At 40.9% G+C, this 24,899-nt stretch overlaps 1 protein-coding gene across 1 annotated transcript; it reads right to left on the bottom strand.

The window, feature by feature from the left end:
- Window positions 1-10,001: 10,001 nt before the first annotated feature.
- Window positions 10,002-24,842, bottom strand: CIAO2A (cytosolic iron-sulfur assembly component 2A). Its single transcript, XM_043555201.1, has 5 exons — window positions 24,538-24,842; window positions 18,353-18,517; window positions 13,621-13,670; window positions 11,656-11,701; window positions 10,002-10,475 (listed from the first exon to the last, which is right to left on the bottom strand). The coding sequence occupies exons 1-5, from the start codon at window positions 24,659-24,661 to the stop codon at window positions 10,378-10,380; spliced, it is 483 nt and encodes a 160-aa protein (XP_043411136.1). The 5' UTR covers window positions 24,662-24,842; the 3' UTR covers window positions 10,002-10,377.
- Between the last annotated feature and the right edge of the window lie 57 nt (window positions 24,843-24,899).

Raw genomic sequence — 24,899 nt, 5'->3', positions numbered from 1 at the left:
GAAGAAAGCCCAAAAACAAGGGAAGTGACTTTTATCCAAGTTCATACTTGTCTGGGCAGAGCCAGGATTAAAGGTCAGGTCTGACCCATCATGCAGTGGACATTCCTTATATGAAATGCCAAAGGCTCAAGCCCTTGTAAAGCTGAATCCCTTCATTATGACCAAAGTGAGCCTAAAGTCATTCAACAAGAAAACAATGTATCATGAGCTGTGGGAGATACAGGGGGCACCTAAGAAGATAGGAAATAAAACACACTGAAGATAACCAAGAATATGAGCAGTGTGATAGTAGTACTTTGATAGGATCAAAGGAAACTTACCCAAAGGGTAAAATAACATTTTACTGATTTATCTCCCACCTTAAAAATATATGTTTTAAAATGGCTTTACGAAGGAGACATACACCATAAGATGTGTGTGTGTGTGCGTGTGTGTGTGTGTGTGTGTGTGTGTTTAGTAACATTTGTTAGGGGTTAGCATATTATTAAAACAAAACATATTCTTTGCAAATAAACTTTTTTTAAGGCAGAGATAACTACTTTTAAAGTTTTAATAGATTTCCTTCTAGCCACTTTTTTTTTTAGTTTTTTTCTAAAGGTGTTTTGTTTTTTTTTGTTGTTTTTTTTTTTTGAGAGAGAAAGAGAGTGCAAGCAGGGGAGGGGCAAAGAGAGAGAGGGGGACAGATGATCTGAAGCAGGCTCCACGAGCACAACAGAGAGCCCAATGTGGGGCTGGAACTCACGAACCGTGAGATCATGACCAGAGCCGAGGTGAGACATTTAACCAACTGAGCCACCCAGGCGCCCTCCTTCTAGCCATTTTTACATGTAAATGCACTCTTCCATTTTTAATTGGGATCATTTGGAATAAATTGTTTTATATTTTGCTTTTCTTGCTTAATTTATCTTGAGAATTCTCTCATGGAATTAACAAGTCTTTAAAAACATTGAGTCCATTAAATGAATATAGTATTAATTATTTAGCACTTTACCTATTGTTAGACATTAAGTTTTACACTTTTCTTTATAAAAAATAATGTGACCATATGGTTCATAAAGTAAGATTTGAAAATAGTGGTCATGTGGGACACCTGGATGGCTCAGTCAGTTAAGCAACTGACTCTTGATTTCAGCTCAGGTCATGATCTCATGGTTTGGGAGTACAGAGCCTGCTTAGGATTCTCTCTCTCCCTCTCTCTCTGCTCCTCCCATGATAATAAAAAATGAGAAAAATAAAAAAACGAGTGAAAACTAAAAAAAAAACTTGCAACACATATCACTACTCTCTAATATGTAAAGATCTCCTACAAATCACTAAGAACAAGACTAACCAGAAAAATGGACAAATGATATGAGCGTTTCACATTAAGAAAATATAGGGGCACCTGGGATGGCTTAGATGGTTAAGCGTCTGACTCTTGATTTCGGCTCAGATCATGATCTCATGTTTGTGGGATCAAACCCTGAGTCAGGCTCCACGCTGACATCTCGGATCCTGCTTGGGATTCTTTGTCTCCCTCTCTCTCTCTGCCCCACCCTCTCTCTTTCTTTCTCTCTCAAAATATAAATAAATAAACATTAAAAAAAGAAATTATAAATGCCTCTCACTTATGTAAAAATGATGTTAACCTCATTCATGATGGGAAAAATACTAAAATTCCACTGAGATAAAATTTTTCATGTATTAGTTTAACAAAAATCTAAAAGTTTGATGATGCCTTATTTGGCTGCAGTGAAATGGGCGCTTTCATCCATTGATGGTACAAGTGTATATTGGCATAATCGCTACAAGGGGCAATCCATCAGTAGCTATATAATGTAAATGCATAGATACTTTACCCCACAATCCCATTTTCAAAAATTTATCCTAGAGATCCACTTGTAAACGTATGATATGAGGTATGCTTGCTCATTGTAGCCTGGTTAGTAATAGCAAAATAATGGAATTAATCTAAATGACTACCAACAGGAGCCTTGTTATTTAAAATGAAACATAGGGGCTCCTGGGTGGCTCAGTCGGTTAAGTGGCCGACTTCAGCTCAGGTCATGATATCACGGTCCGTGAGTTCGAGCCCCGCGTCGGGCTCTGTGCTGACAGCTCAGAGCCTGGAGCCTGTTTCAAGTTCTGTGTCTCCCTCTCTCTCTAACCCTCCCCCGTTCATGCTCTGTCTCTCTCTGTCTCAAAAATAAATAAACATTAAAAAAAATTTTAAATAAAATGAAACACTATAACACTGTAAATAATGATGGGTAAGTTCTTTGTAGATTTGATATAGGAATATCTCAAAGATATATTGTTAAATAGAAAAAAAAGCAAGGCATAGAACAGTGTGGTCTGGCACAATGTATGCAAAAAGTTGTGCCAACCAGGGTATATATATTTGTATTGGCTTTTACAGGCATAAAACTCTCTGGAGCAGTAAGAAATTATTAATCATGAAACCTGTTGGGGAAGGGTGAAAACTGGGTGGAACGGGATGGGAAGGAATCTTTTCACCATACGCCTTATACTATGCTTTTAAAAAAATATTTTTGTTTATTTATTTATTTTGAGAGAGAGAGAGAGTGAAGGACAGGCAGAGAAAGAGAGAGAGAGAGAGAGAGAGAGAGAGAGAGAGAGAGAGAATCCCAGGCAGGCTCCTCACCATCAACGCAGAGCCCTATGCAGGGCTCGAACTCACAAACCAAGAGATCATGGCCTGAACTGAAGTCAGATGCTTAACTGACTGAGCCACCCAGGTGTCCATATGCTATGCTTTTTGATGTTTAAACCACCTGAAGGTATTATTCATTCAAAAACTAAATAGGAGCACCTGGGTGGCTCAGTTGTTAAGCATCTGACTTCGGCTCAAGTCGTGATCTCACCGTTCATGGGTTCAAGCCCTGCGTTGGGTGCTGTGCTGACAGCTCAGAGCCTGGAGCCTGCCTAGGATTCTGTCTTCGTCTCTCTCTCTCTCTGCCCCTCCCCCACTCATACTCTGTCTCTCTCTCAAAAATAAATAAACATTAAAAATAAAATTTTAAAACTGAATAAATAATTCATGTTATTTATTAACATGTTAATTTAGTTTACATTAGTTAGTAGACATTAATTAAATATGCCTATGCAACCAAAACTCATACTGTATAGTTTTTTTTTTTAAGTGAACATCTCAATAGAAAAATGGGCAAAGGATATCAACAGGTGATGTTTTAAAATCACAATAGAAAACTATTTTCCAATGTTTAATCTTATCAAATAAATGTGAATGAAAAAAAAGATTGCATTTAAAAATCTTCCATCTAGGGCAGGGATTTTTTAAAAATAACAATACCTGCCTCCCAAAAACAAAATAACAATACCCTGTAGTAGTGTGGGGCAGAAACACAAACCCCCATGCTTTTTTTTAAAAAAATTTTTTAACGTTTATTTATTTTTGAGAGAGAGAGACAGAGCGCTAGCTGGGGAGGGGCAGAGAGAGAGGGAGACACAGAATCTGAAGCAGGCTCCAGGCTCTGAGCTGTCAGCACAGAGCCCAGCGTGGGGTTTGAACTCACAAGCCGTGAGATCATGACCTGAGCCAAAATCAGACGCCCAATGGACTGAGCCACCCAGGTGCCCCTCACAAACCCCCATTCTTGGTAGGATGTCAATCAGCACAATTTTTTCCGAGGGCAATTCAGCAATATATATCAAAAGCCTCAAAATTATTCATAACCTTTAGCAAAGTAATTCCACATCTAAGAAAGTCTTCTGTGATAATCACCTCAGTCAGAACAAAGGCAATGCGCTCAGTGTGGTCTGGCATTTAGTGCAGCCGGGTAAGAGTGGTGGTGAGGGTGCCCTGGAGGGTCCCTCTGCAGGTCCCTGGGCAGGTGCTGAGAATACCCTGGACAGCTGACACTAAGCAATCAGTGCTCTCTGTCTTGTTCCTGGCAGGCGGGCCGGAAACCTGAAAGCCAGCACTAAGGAATCATGCTTTGCTGCCATCTAGTGCTCCCCAGGTAATTGCACCCAGCCGGGAAGGAAAACTGTCCTCTCCATCAAGCAACTTGGTACCAAAGGGCCCTCTCGTCTATTTTTACTTAACATACACTAAAATGAAGCATTTACTATGTTCCAGGCATTGTGCTCAGTACTTACAAGCATTCTCTCTTAATCCTCTTAACAGCCCTATCAAATACCTCACTTTACAGATGAGGATATTAAGGTACAGAGAGGTTCAGTAACTTGCCCAAGGTCACGCAGCTACCCAAGTGGCTAAGTCTAGAATTAGAACAAGGTGGCATGTTGGCACCAGGGTCTGTGCTCTGAACCACCTCCTTTGTGAGGAGCAAAGGTCTGTGTGATAATAATAGTACACAGAGAGAACCTTATAGCCCACATAGCAAACTGCTACCTACGCCTTCCCCAAGTACATCTGTCCTAAATAATTTCACACAGAGACTGAGTTTGCCTCTACCGTACAGGCATTCTAACCTGATTAAGGGACAACTTCTGGTCCAGGCTAAATCCAGTGGGTTTAAAAAAAAACATTTGGAGGCACCTGGTGGCTCAGTCGGTTAAGCGTCTGGCTTCAGCTCAGGTCACGATCTTGCGGTCCGTGAGTTTGAGCCCCACGTCGGGCTCTGGGCTGATGGCTCAGAGCCTGGAGCCTGCTTCCGATTCCGTGTCTCCCTCTCTCTCTGCCCCTCCCCCGTTCATGCTCTGTCTCTGTCTCAAAAATAAATGAACATTAAAAAAAAAATTTAAAAAAAATTTGTATGGGGCGCCTGGGTGGCTCCGTCGGTTGAGGGTCCAACTTTGGCTCAGGGCATGATCTCACAGTTCATGGGTTCGAGCCCCGCATTAGGCTCTGTGCTGACAGCTCGGAGCCTGGAGCCTGCTCCGGATTCTGTGTCTCCCTCTCTCTCTACCCCTCCCCCACTCACACTGTCTCTCTCTCTCTCTCTCTCCCAAAAATAAACATTAAAATTTTTTTAATTGTTTGTAAAATATTCCATATATACGAAAAATATATAAGGAATACATAACAAATACTCAGTACCCACCAGCAGCTTTAAAAAAATAGCATTTCCAGTGACGATGCATCAGTGAGGAGTTTCAGCTGTTAGTTCACTGGCTTGTTTTCTGCCATTGTATTAATGCACAAGGAATACCAAATGGACTATGAATGCAATGTGGCTTTTAGAGCAATCTCTCTTCTTCCTAAAAAAGTCCTCCCCCGGTTACAGTTAATTGTATCCTGCAGGAGACATCTGCAGTTTGGGTAACAAAGCTGTTGTTTCACAGTAGAGGTGAGAAAGCTTCTTGATTATTTATTACAGTCTGAGAAGGTAGTGGCTTCCTAATCAAAGCTGTGAAGCCCAGGGCTCTGAAGAGATACCAAAAGAATAGGAAGTCCAAATGCTCAGGCAGCATGATTTGCAGACCAGTTACAAACCTGGCTTCCACTGACTCCTCAGCAAATCCATGAAAATCCTGGAGTCCCATGCAAAGTGTCACGCGAGTGCTTTTTTTCCAAAAGAAAAAGGAAAAGGATCCATTCCTAATCTTTTATCAGATTCTCAAAGAGGTCTGAGAACTTCCGAAAAGGTCATGAATCATTCCTACAGATCAGGAGTCGGCAAATGGCCCACAGGCCAAATCCTGCCTAATACTGGCTTTCATACAACCCTCAAGCTGAGAATGTTTGTTTTTGTTTTTTGAGAATGGTTTGTATATTTTTAAATGGCTGAAAAAAAAAATCAAAAGAATATTTTACGACACATAAAATTAAATGGCATTCAAAATTGTGTCCATAAAAAATGTTTTATTGGAACACAGCCACATTCATTCGTTTACATATTGCCACAGCTGCTTTTGTGCTACAAGAGCAGAGCCGAATAGCTACAACAGAGACACAAAGCCTAAACATTTACTATCTGGCCCTTGTCCAAAAAATTTTGCAGACCCTGCCAGAGATGGGACTAGATAATACATCTTGTAAATATGGGTGCCTCTTCTCTTCTCTTGTGTGTTGGTGTTGTTGTGATTAAGTACAAACTCATCTAAGTATGTTATTAACGTAGGGGACATTAGTCATTGGAACCATCTTACTGCATTTGGGGAGTTCCTAACACGTGAGTCTTGCAGAGACAGAGTTGGTGTCCCATACAGAAGGCCAGATTCTCCTTTCTCCCGCCTCTGTGACAGCCAGGGCAAGGACGTGGGACTTGGGATTAGAGACCCCATCTAGGGCTCTGAAGCTGGAGTGAATCACACAAAACGGCAGGGAGAGGAGAGATCATTCTGGCAATAGTGGAGACATAACAGTCCCATCTAACTTCTAAGACCATTGGGGCCAGCAGGATGGGAGTGCTGCAGCAGTGACCCATTTCTGGTTGTGCGTCACTCAACAGTCCCTGAGGTATGATTTTGTCTTTGCTTCTAGCTGTCTAGCCTCTGTGTCACCCAGCCAAGCCAAACTCAGGCACATAAAGAGATGGGCTGCGTCATTCATTGCCTGCAGCAGAGGGACTGAAAGCAGAGGTTGGTTAAGTATGAACTCCAAGGGGACAGAGAGTGGCCAATCTGTCCTTGTATCCTCGGCACCTGACAATGCCTGGTACTCAGAGTGCTCACTAAAATATCTGTGGATGAAAGCACCGAGGAGTAAGTGTGTGCGTTGGTGAGAGTATACACTAGGGATCTCTGACTTCATCAGACTCCAGCCACCTGAAACCTGCAAAGAACATTTCATACATCAGGGTCTCATAAGAAGGGAATATAAAGACAGCCCCTGTTCCTTAACCCCTAACCATGACATCCTGGGTTTCCCAGACCATCGAGGGTCCAGTAATGAGAAATGGTCAGAATTTGGGGATGTGAATTTGATCCTAGGCTGTTAGTCTCAGAGCCCCTCTGATGACACCAGCCATATCTTTTAGAAGCAGACAGCCAGGAGTGCCTGGGTGGTTCCAACAGTTAAGTGTCCGACTTCGGCTCAGGTCATGATCTCACAGTTTGTGGGTTCGAGTCTCACGTCAGGCTCTGTGCTGATATCGTGGAGCATGCTTGGGATTCTGTCTCCCTCTCTCTAAAAAATAAATGAAATAAAAAACATTTTTTAAAAGGCAGACAGCCAGTTAAAAAGTACTTGTATGCACATGTGTACACGGGCTGGGAGAACATGAAACCGGGTATATACACTAGGGACACAGCTCTTGCCCTGGCCCTGATTGCAAGTTGCCATGAAACAAGGAACTCAGTGTTGGTGCTAAGGACCTTCTTCGGTGCATTTGCACTTTAGAAAGAAGTGATTACAGTGATGACTAAAAAACAGCAACATTTTATGACTTGTGGATCTATGTATAGATGCTGGGGGACAGATTATTAATGCCCCAGAAAAAAGGAGCCAATGAGAACTTTCTTAGCAGATCAGCAACTCGTAGTGACATTTCTACAAGGCTAGTGCTCCAATGTCACAATGTCTGATTTTTCTGACAGCAGCACCATTAGTAATTACGAGAGAGAGAGAGAGAGAGAGAGAGAGAGAAACATGGGGATGAAGCTGTGCTGAGGCAGCACAGAGCCTTAGCAGAAGCCAAGACAGTTTCAAAAGCATGTCTATAATCAGTAGGTTATATAAGAATTAGTTTTAGGGGCGCCTGGGTGGCTCAGTCGGTTGGGCCTCCGACTTCGGCTCAGGTCACGATCTCGCGGTCCGTGAGTTCGAGCCCCACGTTGGGCTCTGGGCTGATGGCTCAGAGCCTGGAGGCTGCTTCAGATTCTGTGTCTCCCTCTCTCTCTGCCCCTCCCCCATTCATGCTCTGTCTCTCTCTGTCCCAAAAATAAATAAACGTTAAAAAAAAATTTTTTAAATAAAAAATTTAAAAAAATAATGTTTTATTTTTGTCCCCCACTATCCTTTGACACTTTGTTGAGAAGACATGATTTTCCTCTGCCCAACAGGGAAGATTTGGGCAGACACGTGATTTTCTGTCAGATTGTCTTCCTGTCAGTTTTAATCACCAAATATCTAGTCACATCTAGGGGCACCAGGGTGGCTCAGTCGGTTGAGGGTCCAGCTCTTGGTTTCGGCTCTGGTCATGATCGCACAGTTCGTGGGATTGAGCCCCGCGTCGGGCTCTGCACTGACAGCACAGTCTGCTTGGGGTTCTCTCTCTCCCTCTCTGCCCCTTCCCAGCTCTTTCTCAAAATAAATAAATTAGTTTAAAAAAAAGAGAGAATCTAGTCACATCTAATAGTCAAAACTACAAACTTGGCAGTAAGTCTTTTGAGTCTGCTTCAGGGTAAAAACCTACAGCAGAGCAATGGGATGCAGTCCTTTGCTCTTTTCTTTCCTCCTCTTCAACTCCCCTGCTTGCTAGTTATTCTACCACTGCTTTGGAGGCTGAGGAGGCAGGAACACTGGAGACTGAACGGTTCTGACTTAGCTGTTGGACTCTGTGCTCTCTGGGCCTGCCTGGTGATTACAGCTGGGTCTCTCTCTCGGGTTGGTACTTTCATGAGCCTTCCAGAGCTTCCTGCTGCACCCTTGACCCCGGCAGATGCATCTCCCCCCTTGTTGCTCATTTGCTGTCCTCTCTCCTCAGTCCCTGGGCACCAGGCAGGACATGTCCAGACCCTTTCTGTGGAGGTCTCCTTGGCTCTGCTGATGGCCTGTTGGACACTGTCAAATATGAACCCACAGCACGGTCCATGAGAGGTATTCATGTGTTCCTTGCCAGGAGGGCTCTGTCACCAAAGTCATTGGCCTTTTCTTTCCTCTAGGTTTCCTAGGCAGGAGTCAGCCTTCACCTCCAGCCCGGCCTCCAGCCCACTTCCACCTTTTTTCTCAGGCCTGAGTCTGGTACCAGTTTGCTGCATCTCCCAACTGCAGGGAACACATTCCCAAACTCTGAGTTGTCCCCTGAGAACTTCCCTCTGAAGATAGTGGTAGATACCACTTCCCTACCCTTCCTCCAAAATGGGGGTTGGAACTCAACACAGTAACAACTTTATCTGAAAAATCTCATTAAACTTCTTACAAAATCTTCTCTGTTCTTTCAAAACTTGTATTCCCAAAGTGGATAAAGGGTTATCAAGAGCGTTGGAATAAGTTCTCCTGTTTTCCCCTTTGTATCCTCAATTAAATTTAAGGCAGAAGAGTTCCATTCTAGGAACTTGTGCATTAGTTACTTATTGCTATACAACAAATTACCCCAAAACTTGTGGTATAAACAATAAACATTTATTATTGCTCACAGCTTCTCTGGGTCAGGAATTTGGGCACCTTAGCTAGGCAGTTCTGGCTCAGGGTCTCTTGAGGTTCCAATCAAAATATCAGCTTGACTGAGGCTGGAGGATCACTTCTAACATGGCTCACTCCTATGGCTTGCAATTTGGTGCTGGTTGTTGGTAGAAGGCCTCAGTTCCTCTCTTTGTGGAATTCTCCACAGGGTGCTTGACTGTTCTCATGACAGGGTGGCTGGATTCCCGAGGAGTGAGCAATTCAAGAAATCAAGATGAATGCAACAACGCCTATTATGATCTAGCCTCGTAAGTCACACACTATCACCTCTGATTCTTGATTAGCTACACCTACTAGCTCTGATTCAATATCGAAGGCAACTCTACAGGGCATGAACATCAGAAATCAAGGATCACTGGGGAACATCTTGGCGGCTGCCTTCCACACCCTGTTACACTTCAAATATCATTAGCCCCTAAAACAAACTAAACAAAGTTCAAGTAAAGAAGAGACCGTAAATTCAGACTGGTTTAATCAAAACTTCTTTGGGGACTTCTTGATCTTCAAAATTATGTATGATATCTGACCCTCTCCATGTTTCTTCCTCATCTACCAATGGGTCCCAGACTGTCCTTGAAGGAAAGCAGGGCCTAGGCTTGATTTTAAGGGTTCTTTCTGGTTCTCTGATTTCTGATTCTACATTCTAATAAGAAAATAAAACTTTTAAATTTCTTTTGAGTTGACATTTACACTAAAATTTATAATTCAATAAAAACATTCTAAAGTATGTCATTACAAGAATCATCTCTGTTTTATTTATTCTACAGAGTAATGATTTAAATTGAACGCATTTGGGCACAGTAAATATTTGACATGAAAAGTAGTTGTACCAGAAGAGGCGTCAGAAAAATAGCAACTTGTCTGACACATAATAACTAGAAAATATTCTTCTGTCTGATCATTTAAGTGTTACAAATCCTGAGAATGTTATACACTGAACAAACTAGGTACTACATATAATTAAATCTTGCTTGCAAATCATCCATTAAAAAAATGCTTCGAGGTACAAATCACCTATGTATTAAACATGAGTCTTTACATTTTACAAAGAATTTAAACAAATATACCAAACAATTAAAGTTAAGTGGCTCTTAAAACAGCCATCAGTCAGGTTCAAGGACACACTGTTCCACGATTTCCCGTAAATTGGGGTTTTCCATTGCAGCTGCCACTCGCTCTTTGTCATTTATCTGCTTGTTGACTGCAAAATACAGACAAAGTTAGCAAAGGAACTGTGTCAATATACAGTAACAAATTTTTTTAACCTGTTAAAACAGAATTTAACTCCTTGGTAAATTAAAGCTCATTTTGGCTAATGATTCCTAAGTTCTAGAAGGGAGACTTACAGAGAAAATTACACCCTATAATCCTACTACTCTTCTACGACTATTTTCATTTCTTTCTTTCTAGTCTTTGTCCATATACATATTTCCATACAGAGTAAAGAGTAAACGAAATTTTGAAATTTTCTATTTTTCCCCCTTTAACCTATTTTTTTTTAATTACAGAGTAATTTAACACATCAAAAATTATATGTCTTCTAAATTAATTATAAAGACTATGCTACATTGAGCACCTTTATACATACACCCTTCTTTTTGGAAAGATTCTTAAAAGTGGCATTGTTAGATCAAGGGATATGAATATTTTCATGGTTTTGGTTCTCATCACTGAATTACTTCCCAACATTTTTTAACTAATTATATTGTCAACAACAATACATGAATTATCACTTTGCAAAAAATATCTGACAGTATAAATAAAAACAAATAAACACACACATAAAAGAGGAAGTGAAAAATGGCTCCATATTTTTGTTGTAATTTATAATCCCTGATTAATGATGAGTGAGAACATTACCCCATGTTTATCTCTTAGTTCTGTGAATTTTCCTTCATCTACTAGGTCTTTTTTTTAATGAGTCTGCATGGATCTTCATATAATTAAGGTACTGGCCCATATCTGTTGTCTGTAATTTGCTAAAAGCACTCTTGATGTAAGAGTTCAAAAGAAATGTCCATATTCTTTTCTGGACCTTCAATTTAAATTTTAAGTACATAGCTCTCTATCCTGCATCCAAGAAAAATATCAAGCCCTCCTTAGAGTTTATAAGTCAAGGTCCCTAAAGCTGGATATTCTTCAGAGATGTGCAGCTCCTAGCCTAAACCAGCCAATATCCATAGGTCTTACCTCTAGTTCACCTAGAGTCCTACAGAAAAACTACTTCTTGAAAAGTCTAGGTTCCCCCTCAAGGAAGAGCTAACAACTAATTCTGCACTTTTTAAACCCCGTAGATAGTTGGATGGCAGAATAACTTGGTATCCAAGATGAAGTACTATCTGAAGTTGTTTCTTTCTAATAATCAGTCAGGATTGACTTACTGTCTTCCTCCGTTGAGTGGGTTCCTTCCGAAATGTAGATTTCCAACTAGGAAGAAAAAAATATTAAAAGCAAAACATTTAGAGTACTCTACGATAATGAGTGAAGTGCAATGCACAGAGGACTCAAGAGCCTAAGGATGAAAGCCCAATTCCTTTTTCTAACATCAGTGACAGATCCCTCTAAAACAAGGACTGAAATTAGCAGGATTTTAAATTTTGGTCAGCTGTGGGAAGGCTTGCAGGGTTATTCCCATTAATTACTTTTTAAAATGCATACATACAAATAAAAGTTTACACAAATGAGATCTCAAACGTATTTCACTCATGGATCTCTCTACCTCTTCCTCCTAAATTAGTACCTAAAGTATCTAAACTTACTCCCTGCCCCAAGCCCCAAGCAAGCTATACTAATAATCTCGTGTAGTTTCTTCCATATTTTTTCTCCATACCTAACAACGGAATATAGATTTTATACACACACACACACACACACACACCAAGGTTGGAAGTTTCTTTTCTTTGCTTATTTTACAAAAATAGGATCACAATATACAGTTGTCAGTATCCTCCTTTTTCTCATACACTGTTATCTTGCTAAATTTCCTCTCAAGTATAATATCAGTTAAGGTATCCCTCCTGGCCTCCTGCACTCCCTCAGATTAGCTAACCTCCAAGAACTGGAGCTTCTGAGATAAACCCACAAAATTATTGCAAATCCCATGGCAAATAAAGCATGCTATATGATAAACTCGTGTCTACTTTCCAGAGAACAGTGGAGTGTATTAACTAATTCTTATAAAGTTATTTTACTACTGAGATAAACGTTTTTCAAGAGTGAAAAAAAATCATACCTTATTATGGTTAAAAGAGCCCAGAGGTCATCTAGAACAGTCTTTTTTTAAAAACAAAACACCATATAAATTCCCCTAGTGGCATGACACTAACTCTTCTTCCAGACAATAAAGCAACAGGTATAAAATCACTTTATACTCATTTACTTTGGTTTAAATTATGCACGACTTATTACTCTGGAAAATGGTAAATAAAGGGGAAAAGTCAAGCACTTACCCTGCAATTCCTATATGAACTAACAATACCTCAGCGAAACCACACAGTTGGTTTGGTACAGGGTAGGCATAGAAGATTCTGAATTCGAGAGGTTACTTGCGGCCCTTTCTAAGTGGTTCTTACTTGGTTTAAAATTTTTGCACATGAAAATATGCTTAACATTATTAGCCACCAGAGAAATGGAAATCAAAACCATGAGTTATCACTTCCAACCCACCAGGATGGCTATAATGAAAAAGATAGTAATAATACAGATCAAACAGAAGTGTAAGTAAAGATGTGGAGAAATCAGAACCCTCATACTGCTGGTGGGAATGTAAAACGGTGAAGTAGCTCTGGGAAACAGTCTAGCAGTTCCTCAAAAGGTTAAATACAGTTAGCAAAAGATCCAGCAATTCCCCTCCTAGGTAGAGGAAAAATGAAAACATATGCCCAAACAAATTTATAATAGACAAAAAGCGTAAATAACCCAAGTGTCCGTCAACTAATCAACAGATAAACTATGGTATATTCATACAACGGGAATAGTGTAAGGCAATAAAAAGGACTGAAATACTGACACATGCTACAACATGGATGAATTCTGAAAATAATATTTTAAGTGAAAAAAGACGACAAACGTATGATTCCATTTGAATTAAACATCCAGAATAAACAAATATACAGAGACCAAAAGTAGATCAGTGGTTAGCTGGGGTTAGGGGAAGGTTTGGGGAAATAGGTGTGGGGTTTCTTACTGAGGTGATAAAAATGTTTTAAAACTGATAGTAGTGATGGTTGCAAAACTCAGTGAATATACTAAAAACAATTAATTTGTACACTTTCAACAGGTGGAACTGTGTGAAATGTGAATTAAATCTCAATAAAGCAGTTATAAAACAAGAAAATCTTCCTTACCTTATGTTTAAACGGTAAACACCGCTGAAGTTTTACTCTTAAGCACAGCCCTGTAGAGGGGGGAAAAAAAAATGGCCCCAATTATCTATTCTTTTATTAGTTCTTGAAAAAGCATACAGCTGTGTGTAGATATCTCCATACAGTACAGTAGCTGGAAACAGCTTTGGCTCAACCCAGTGTAGGTTTCCTTTGAGCCATGCACCATGCTAGCAACTTTTATTTAGTCTTACATACTCCTCATAATACTCCAGTGAGCCAAATATTACCAAACCCATTCTATAAATTATGAAACCAAGGTCACAATGTAACTTGCCCAACATCACTGAGCTAGTAAAGTGGCAGTTGGGACTAAAACCCAAGACCACTGCAAAGCCTAGGTCCTTTCTACTGCATCGATTTGCCTTCAAGCAAAGGTCAATTCACTCATTACACTTTATTGAACACTAACAGACCAGATCACCCAAATATTTAAAACCAAGTAAGAGTCACTTAGGGGAGCCTGGGTGGCTCAGTCGGTTGGGCATCCAACTTTGGCTCAGGTCATGATCTCGTGCTTCATGAGTTTCAGCCCCGTGTCGGGCTCTGTGCTGACAGCTTGGGGCCTGGAGCCTGCTTCAGATTCTGGGCTTCCGTCTCTCTGCCCCTCTCCCACTCAAGCACTGTGTCTCTCTTTCTCTCTCTCAAATATAAATAATTTAAAAAATTTAAAAATAAAATAAAATAAAACCAAGTAAGAGCCACTTAAAAAGGACCACAAGAAACTTCACAAGTTTGGAATCCTCTATGCCGCAATGTACAAATAGAACTGTTGCCCTGAAACAAGTTCCTCTGAAGTTCGGTTAGCCACCCCAACGCCAAGTCACAGTTCAATGATTTTTTTTCCCCTTGTTGAGACTTGTAAGAGAAATTAAAACTGGGCTTGGAACAGACTCTTTTGTGCCCATGCTCTACTTCTTCCCCCACTTCAAAATAAGGAATGAATTTTTAATTAAATCAACATCCCAAGACACAGAAATCGAATTGTTCTTATTATGCACAGAAAGTGTTCCGGAGTGCTTTGAGTCTAGAACACAGGAATTTCATAATACATATTAAAGAACTCTAAACACAATATATCATTTCTTTAAGGGGTTTTCCCTTTAAACCATCTCCTTAAAGCCTATCTGGAGAGTTCTTCTTCTCCCCACGCTGTCTCTTTTATCTGTTACCTGTACACCATCTGAACATTCTCATGTGTTCTACTCACTGTTGGTAGGTGTTTTATCCATAAAGTAAATAATAACTGTTTCACAACTCACAAAGCACTTTCTTGAGCATCAAAATCCTCAAGAGAAGCAGTACAGCATTATTGAGATAGATTCTTTGGGTTCGAGAGTGGTTCCAGAACATACTAGCTATGTGACCCTGGGCAAGCTACTTAATTCTTCTGAACTTCAGTTTGCTTATCCATAAAGTAAGTATTATAACAGTACCACTCTATATAGGGGTGTTATAAGTAATAAATAGTTACACAATGTGCCTAAAATAGTACTTGATACATAAAAAGTATCTAATAATATTAGCCATTACTATTGTTATCATTTTCATTTTACAGCCAGGAACCAAGATAAGTGATTTGTTTGACATCATATAGTTAACAGGTGGACAGCTGGGAGCTAAATATAGACCTTCTGACTCCAAATCCTATGCCCTTCATATGGGATCACACCTGCCTCCAGCTATTCTTGTCTGGACTAAGTCTACACAAATAGTTAACAACTGGTTTCTCTGCCTTACCCGCTCACCCCCTTTGAGTTTCCTTTGTCTCTGCAATTATCTACCAGGATAATTCTGAGTAGGTGACAACGTCAGCAATCCCAGGGGAATGCACCCAGGTGCCCTTCCCTGTTTAGTACTATCTGCTCACAGGAAATGCCTCCCAAATGTCAGAAAGAGAGCTCTTTTTATTAAGTTTTCCGATCATATCGATTGAACATGGTTACTACACTACTCTACTAACCTCTAAAAAGGCAAGGGTCCTAACTGAAACTCATATTGAAAGAGCCAAAAAAAAAAAAAAAAAACCCGACAAAACTTTGCTCAAGAAGTGTACAGATCTGGGGGTGCCTAGGTGGCTCAGCCAGTTAAGCATCTGACTTCAGCTCAGGTCTTAATCTCATGGTTCGTGAGCTCAGGCCCTGCTTCAGGTGAGTCCCGTTTCTTTCTCTCTCTCTCTCCCTCCCTCCTCTCTTTCTCTGCCCCATGCTCACTTGTGCCCTCTCCCTCTCTCTCTCTCTCAAAAACACAAAAACAAAAAACAACACCTGAAGTGTATAGATCTGAAATATCTACCATAATCAGATCTTGGTGTCTTTACATTTACTTTTATTTCATGGACTTTCAAAAACAGAGTTTTTTCAATAATTACAATCATGCAAATTCAACTTAGCATTTAAGTTTTTTCATACATTGCTCAGATACTTTGATTCCTTGATTATATTTATCAGTTTCAATAGCAATAAGAAATCCCATTATATTGGATGCCATTTCCTTAATAGATACCATAATTTCTTCTAGATTTCTTTATTATAAGTTTATGATAAATGTTTTGTACATGCTACTGTTTTCTTCTATGGAATTATTTCCTTAATTCCTCAAAGAGTAGAAACTTTTTAAGAAGGATTTCCTAATATGTACCCAGAAGCTTGAAAATACTTATACCACATGACCCAATAATTCCAATTAAAGGACTTTATCCTGAGGCAATAACTGGAGACATATAAAAATATTTACATATAAAGTTGTTCATCATAGTATAATTTATAATTGTGAAAGCCTAGAAGTGGTCTAAATGGTATAAAACATAATATATTGTGTGAGTAACACAGACCTACATGACTATATAATTAAAAACTAATATTTAATGATGAATAAAAAATTGCCTATGCTTATCTATTTCAAGCTTTCTATTATCTAATCCTTATGTAATGCCGTTGCTATTCTTACTATCTCTACTTTACAGATTAGGAAACTGAGGCCCAGAAAGGTTAAGTAACTTGCCTAAGACCACAAAATGGCAGACCTGACGGAGCTGGAGTTTTAAACCCAAACACACATTCTTTTATGACAGCTGGTTTTTATTTTGTTCTTTATGCTTTTGTGGGGGTTTCCAAATTATTGCCAAGATATTACTTTTGCAATTTAAAAAACACAAAATAAACATTACTTTTTGAAAAATCAATTTGCTGAAGACTCTTGGAGTAATAGACCCTCTGTTTAAGAACCCTTATATACCAAAATATTTTAAGACACCCCCTTCACCTCAAAAGAGCAGCAGCACTTCTGGAATCTGGCGATTCAGAAACTGTCCAATGACAAAAAAGATAAGTATGCATTCAAAAACACTTTTCCGGGGTGCCTGGCCAGATCAGTCAGCAGAGCATGCGACTCTTGATCTCGAGGTTGTGAGCTCCAGCCCCACATTAGGTACAGAGGTAACTTAAAAATAAAATCTTCACAAACAGACAAACACCCCAAAATGCTTTTTCTAGTATGGAATATTAATAACTACAATATTACCTATGGATTCACAAACCCTCCAGTCCCTCAAGATGTGGCCCATATACTAGAAACCACTAATAGGGATCCCAGATCAATAAGCGAGAAAAGACAGAAATCACAAGCATGGAAGCAATAATAAAATGCTTACCTTTTCGATCCTTTTTATAAACATCTATTTTTAAATAGATAATATAGTCCCATAGCTCACAAACTTAAAAATATGAAAAAGTACATAGTAAAGTCTCCCTCCCATCCTGCCTCCAACCTGCCCCGTTCCTACCACCACTACTACCCACCCCCATCACAGCTATTCATTTCTTATGTATTCTTCATGCATAGGCCATCAAATACAAATGTCTAGTTTTGCCTTTTTTTACACAACCGCACCAATATTACACTTGCTTTTATTTCTTAACACTATGTAATAAAGATCTTTCCATATCAGCACATGGAGAGTTTCTTCATTCTAAGAGCAACATAGTATTCCATTGTTAATACATACCAGCACTGATTATTTAAACCACCCCCTACTGATGAACATTTTGGTTTGAAATAAATGTCCTTCCTCTTCTTTGTAACAAAGTATGTATTCAAAGACACCTCTTATGTATCTTACTGCTAACTATTCCAAAATACTGGGAATGCAGCCTCTCAAATAGAAAACAGCCTTCAAAATAAACCCCCAAATAAAAAAACAAAAACAAACAAAAAACAAAAAACAAAAACAACACCTCTCCCACTAGGACTTCTGCCTATACTTCACTGAAGCCAACAGAGCAGCTAGAGAAGAAGGTGATGGTAGCAGTGCCAGTCTGAGAGCACCCACTCCAATCTCCAGAACTGAGGGGAGGACTGGCTCACACCCACTCTCCAGCCGTTGTAGGTGTGTATACCAAAGAGAAGCAGCATGGTGTAACTAAAGGAGGTATCATGTTGGGAGTCAGGAGACCTGGGTTTGAGCTTCAGCTTCGTCGTTTCCTGGCTATGTGATTCTGAGCAAGTCACTTAGACTCTCGGAGTCTTAGGTTCCTTATCTGAAAAAGTCTCTCATAGCCTGTGAGGACTACAGAAGATACACATCTGAAAATACTGTGCGAACTGTAAAGTGTGATATATGATGCTAATTGTTATTCGGGGTCACTATCAGTAAAATAACTTAGAATTAAAAATATATTTACATATAAAACCTTACCGATAAGGGTTGCCAAAGAGCAGTGAGGTACTGTTGGCGTGAACCTGATAATAACCAAATAGTCTTCTTCGTTTACCTCCTGAACCTCCACACTACTTTCGGTTACCACTTCCAGTTCTTCTAAGGTATTGGGCTTCTCTGGGTCCCGGATGGTTCGAATCAAATCTATAGAATCATCAAAGACAAGGTGTTATGTTAAAACATGAATATTCTGGGGCGCCTGGGTGGCGCAGTCGGTTAAGCGTCCGACTTCAGCCAGGTCACGATCTCGCGGTCCGTGAGTTCGAGCCCCGCGTCGGGCTCTGGGCTGATGGCTCAGAGCCTGGAGCCTGTTTCCGATTCTGTGTCTCCCTCTTTCTCTGCCCCTCCCCCGTTCATGCTCTGTCTCTCTCTGTCTCAAAAATAAAATAAAAAAAAAAAAAAAAAAAAAAAACATGAATATTCTAGGGGCACCTGGGTGGCTCAGTCAGTTGAGCGTCTGGCTTCGGCTCAGGTCATGATCTCACAGTTCCTGAGTTGGAGCCCCACATCAGTCTCTTGCTGCCAGTGCAGAGCCTGCTTTGGATCCTGTGTCTCCCTCTCTCTCTCAAAAATAAACGAACATTAAAAAAAAAAAAACATGGGGCGCCTGGGTGGCTCAGTCGGTTAAGCATCCGACTTCAGCTCAGGTCACGATCTCACGGTCCGTGAGTTTGAGCCCCACGTCGGGCTCTGGGCTAATAGCTCAGAGCCTGGAGCCTGCTTCCGATTCTGTGTCTCCTTCTCTCTCTGTCCCTCCCCTATTCATGCCCTGTCTCTCTCTGTCTCAAAAATAAATAAAAACGTTAAAAAAAAAATTTTTTTAATAAAAAAAATTAAAAAAAACAAAAACAGAAAGACCCATGAATATTCTAAATAAGGATGACTTTGTCAGCTCTAATCCAAACACTGATTTTTTTAAAACCAAATATCACAGTAACTCCCCAGATTTCTGACAGAAAATTTCACTACCAGTTTCCTTTTGAGAAGACAGTTTTCTTGGATTACTATTAGATCACACCCGTTTCTTGGATCCAACATTGCAGAGAGAATATAAGAATGAGAAAAGTGTCGGAAAGAAATGTGGAGAAAGAAGTGTCGGAGAATGTGGTATCAGGATTTATGAAAGCAGAATCTGAATCAAGCCTTTAAATATGGGTGACATTTCAATATCTGACATTTAAGGTGAAGGAAACTAAAGGACCAGAAATTGAGGGGTGCCTGGTTGGCTCAGTTGCTAATGCATGAGACTCTTGATCTTGGGGTTGTGAGTTTGATCCCCATGTTGGGTGTAGATTAAATTTTTTTTTAATTAAAAAAAAGTTTAGTCTGCCTAGAACTCAGCATAAGTGAGGATATAAGAGATTCATCCAGACCATCAAGGATTGTTTTTACAGCCAGCCACAGGTAATAAGGAATCAAGAGGTTCTGAACAAGGGAGTAAACGTGGACAGCACTATACTGTCAGCTGGTAACTCATCCACCAGCTGGTACACTCAGAACTAAGAGTAGAGCCCAGGGATGCCAGCTGAAAATGCTGGGCCCAAAACAGGCACATGACAATAGTAATGGAGAGGAGGCGAGAGATGGAGAAGTCATTTCAGAGGCAGAATCAATAGAATTTGACAAGCGTTTGGATGTAGAAGACAAGGAAAGGGAAAATGGAAGCTGACTCAGGTTTTAAGTCTGTCTGGGAGAACACTGATAGAATGAATAAAAAAAAAAAAGCTGGAGAACACAGGAAGAAAGTTGGGTGGGGCTGGGGCAACTGGGTTCAATTTTATACATAATGATTTTGAAGTGCTTAAGGGGCAACCCAAAGGGACATTCCAGCAAACACTGAATGGTACATAAGGCTTAAGAGACCACCAAAGCTAAAGAGACACATAAAAAGATGCTCAGGGTGCTGTGTGGCTCAGTCAGTTAAGCAACCGACTCTTGGCTTTGGTTCAGGTCATGATCTCACAGTTCGTGGGTTTGAGCCCCAAGTCAAGCTCCATGCAGATAGTGCAGAGCCTGCTTGGGATACTTTCTCTCTCTCTCTGCCCCTGCCCACTCCCCTCTCCAAATAAATAAATAAACTTTACAAAAATGCTCAACAACACTCATCATCAGGGAAATGCAAATCAAAACTACAATGAGATACCACCTCACACCTGTCAGAATGGCTAAAATCAACAACACAAGAAATGAACAATGGCAAGGATGTGGAGAAAAAAGGAACCCTTGGGCACTCTTGGTAGGAATGCAAAGTGGTGTAGCCACTCTGGAAAACAGGATGGAGGTTCCTCAAAAGATTAAAAATAGAACTACCCTACAATCCAGTAATCATACTACTGAGTATTTACCCCCAAAATACAAAAACACTAATTCAAAGGGATACATGCACCCTGATGTTTATTGCAGCATTATTTATAAAAGCCAAACTATGGAAGCAGCCCAAGTGCATCCACTGATAGATGATTAAAGAAGATGTGAGACAGAATGATATTGCATTGTATATTTAATGGAATATTATTCATCCATTAAAAAAAATGAAATACTGCCATTTGCAAGGACATGGATGGAGGTAGAGAGTATATAATGCTAAGTGAAATAAGTCAGAGAAAGACAAATATCGTATGATTTCACTTTTATGCAGAATTTAAGAAACAAAACAACCAAACAAAGGGGAAAAAAAGACAGACAAACCAAGGAACAGACTTTTAACTACGGAGAACTGACGGTTACCAGAGGGGAAGTGGGTTGAGGGATGGGTGAAACAGGTGAAGGGAATTAAGAGTACATTTATGAGGAGCACTGAGTAATGTATAGAACTGTTGGGTCATTATATTGTTCACCTGAAACTAACATAACACTAAGTTAACTATACTGGAATTAAAATTAAAAACTTAATTAAGAAAAGGGAGAGAGAGAACACCAAAGCTACAGTGGTTGTTGAACCCACAGATTCACGAAGAATGAGTTTAACAGTAATTTTCAAGCTTGGCTGACCAATGGAATTATCAGAACTGCTTTAAAAACAAAACAAAACAAAAACTGATGTTAAAGCCCTACCCCTAAAGATCCTGATTTAACTGATGGGTAGCATGGGTTGGGCATTGTGACTTCTAAAAAATTCCTTAGGTTCCTCTTAGTACAATTTGAGAACCACTAATGTGAAGGGAGAGACCCAAGAATAGATCTGTGGGAAGTACCTAATTCAGGGATCAGAAGGAGAAATAAAAGCAAGAAGCAGAGATGGAAAGGGAGGTGGTTAACAATATTAAACGCTGCAGAAAAATTCAGGTGGACGAGAGCTGAAACAGGTCTTTGGATCTATCACTCAGGAGATCACCTGTAAAAAAGCAGTTTCAGTAGAGGGATGAAGGTAGAAGCCAGCTTGCAAAAGGGGAACTGAGTGGCAACTAAAAATGTAGTCCTAGGGCTTCAGCAGGGAAGGGGAAGGGAAAAGAAAAGAATCGTGGGTTTGGACAAAGCTAGAACAATCACAAGGGTAAGGGAAACTTGAGTGTTTTATATATAGCCCAAGGGGAAGAACCAAATAGAAGAAGAGAGACTGAAAATATGGGTGGGGGGGCACGACTGGCAAAATAAACAGAAGGGAATGAGACCAAGGATATGGGAGCCTGGGTTGGCCTTGGAGAGGACAAGATTTCCTTCCTACTCTGAGGTTGTAGAAGAAGATGGAAAAGGAGAATGAGACAAAAATGGTGAAGCAGAAAGGAGAGTAGAGGGAGTTCACGTAGGATGGGACAACGTTCTCAGGCCTGAGGTTTTGTTGTATTATTTATAGCACCCTTATAATCAGAAATGCTACTGGGAAAACTAAACCAATCAAATTGCAACTTCTCCCCAGCAACTCCTGGGCTTATCACTTGATCAGCCACAGAATTTCAAAATGGAGGCAGGAAAACTAAAGACAAAAGCTTCTTCTTCACAAGGCTCTATCATCGTGGGACTCAGGGAAACACCGCCTTTTTTTTTTTTTTTAATTTATTTTTGGGACAGAGAGAGAGCATGAACGGGGGAGGGGCAGAGAGAGAGGGAGACACAGAATCAGAAACAGGCTCCAGGCTCTGAGCCATCAGCCCAGAGCCTGACGCGGGGCTCGAACTCACGGACCGCGAGATCGTGACCTGGCTGAAGTCGGACGCTTAACCGACTGCGCCACCCAGGTGCCCCAGAAACACCGCTTTTTAAAAAGAAATTTGCTTCCCCTCATCCTAGGCATGTTCCTTGTAAGGCTCATTTATACAGGCCACATTATATTCTTTATATGTTACTTAAGCCTGATATTAAATTTCATCCTGCATTAAACTTCTCTGGTTTTCTACTGATTTGAGAGCTCTGGATTTATTTCTTTAGAAAGAAATGTTGTTCTTCTCACATTACTCCCCTGATAAAAATTCTTCTATGGCTCTGCACAGATATTCTTTATTTACATTTAAACCTTCAGTATCCAATTCCAACCTGGTATAGAAAACAATTTTTTAAATGTTTATTGATTTATTTTGACACAAAGAGAAAAAGAGAGATGGCACAAGCAGGGGAAGGGGGAGCGAGAGCGAGAGCGAGAGCGAGAGAGAGAGAGAATCTCAAGCAGGCTCCAAGCCATCAACCCCATACAGGACTCCATCCCACAAACTATGAGATCATGACCTGAGATGAAATCAAGAGGCAAACACTTAACCGACTGAGCCACCAGGTGCCCCTAAAACTATTTTTGACAGCACTTTCACCTTTAAACCACAAACCCTAACCTGTAGACCCACCTATCTGCCATTCCCTAACGTATTATTTTCTCACCTCCATTCTTTTGCTCCTTTTTCTCTGTTTAGTATGCCTTCTACCCACCATATATCCAGAACCTACTTCTACTTCAATGCCTAACTCAAGTGACTCCTCCTTAAACTCTTTCCAGATTCCCCAATCAGAGATTAGGATCTCTCCTTCCTCCTATTGTATCTCTTATTCAAGTCTATTGGTTGGTACTGCATATAATAAAAAAGTCTGCTTTTGCTTACATAGGTCTCCCTCAATATAAACTTGAGGACAAGAATCATCTCTCTTTCAAGGTTGTATCCCCAAGTGCCCGTCCGTCCTGAGATGCTGTAGACAGGAATGTGTCCATGTTGTGGGGATCATTCCACTCACAATAATCATATAGCTAGGGTTGATTAAGTCCTGCCTCTAGTAAGAGAGGGGTAAATTAGATTGGCTCCAAAGGTCTCTTCCAACCGTGACCTCCTTCTACTGGCCCATAATCCTTGCCCACATTTTATTTGTATTCTTAGGGTTAAATCTTTCTTCCTCAGTCAGCAGGAATCTCTGAACATTAGTTAGTCCCAGTCTTTTTAGTTTTCAAAAACAATACTACCTAACTCCAAAAACAGATAGCCATAAGACAATTGTGAAATGGTGTAAAGTGCACGAAGTTTGAAATCAGAAGATCCGGGGTTTGGTTTTTGCCGTTGGTTTAGTGGCAGCGTGACCTCTGGGTAGTTAACCATTCTAAACCTTTGTTTTCTCATCTGTACGAAGAATATGGTCCCAAGGGATTAAAAACAAAACAAAACAAACACATGTGACTATATGTGTGTTTCTGTGTATTCGTTTTTTGCACTCCAGGTTTGGCTGTGATAAGAAACTCTAATTTCGAGGCCCAGGTACAGGGTACCAGTCTTGTCCTCCTCTTCTCTCGGGGGAATCTCTGCATTTTCTTTTGCACATGAGAGCGGCTGTAACCTTGGGCCAGTCCCCAACTCGTTAGTCACCCAGCAGTGCTCTCGGTGGTGGCAGGAGGAGGAATGTGTATCCAGGGGTTAGGGAACGCAAGGAAGGAGACCAGTAGTGCAATCACGCCAGCGTTCCTTCCTAACCAAGCACCCTAGACGCCTGCTCTGCCCAGAAGTCTTGAGAAGGGCACTAGGGCATGAGAGGGAAATGAGGCGTTTAAGACCTCCAGGCTCGGCTTAGCCCCAAGTTTGGGAAGAGCCCCAGTCCCAGAAAGACCCACATTTCCCCACTCCGGAGAAAAGGCTTCCCAAGCTTTCCGCCGAGACCCAGAAAAAACCGGAGTTTCCACCCCCAGCCCTCAGGTGAAGCCCCTGTTACCCCCGTCTCCACATACAAAGCCACACGCTGCCCTGGGTAAAATTAATTACCATAAACCTCTAGCGCTTTCTCTTCCATGATCCGGGGCTGCCGGGCAGCTCCCCGCTCAAAGAGGCCGGAGAGCCACAGGACTCTGCTCCGCGTCCAGGAAAGCAGCCCGGACACCCGCTCCATCCTTACGCTCCGCCATCCCTGGCGATTGTCCCACCCGAGCCACCGTCTCTCAGCAGCGGGCCTCGCGATTTATCAACTTCCTGGTCTTCAAATGGGCCAAGACGAGCCTAAAGCTCCAGGGGAGCAGAAAATAGGCGGGACCCGGCGGAGTATCGCGGAGGACCTAGGGAAGGGCCCCGCAAAGACTACAAGCCCCAGCATGCTTTCCTCAGTTTCGGCAGGACAGGGGGAAAAAAAT

Source organism: Prionailurus bengalensis, chromosome B3 (assembly GCF_016509475.1).
Source record: "Prionailurus bengalensis isolate Pbe53 chromosome B3, Fcat_Pben_1.1_paternal_pri, whole genome shotgun sequence".
In the NCBI taxonomy this organism is placed as follows: Eukaryota; Metazoa; Chordata; class Mammalia; order Carnivora; family Felidae; genus Prionailurus; species Prionailurus bengalensis.
Note: the sequence above shows the minus strand (reverse complement) of the source record. Positions and strands in the feature narration are given on the sequence as shown.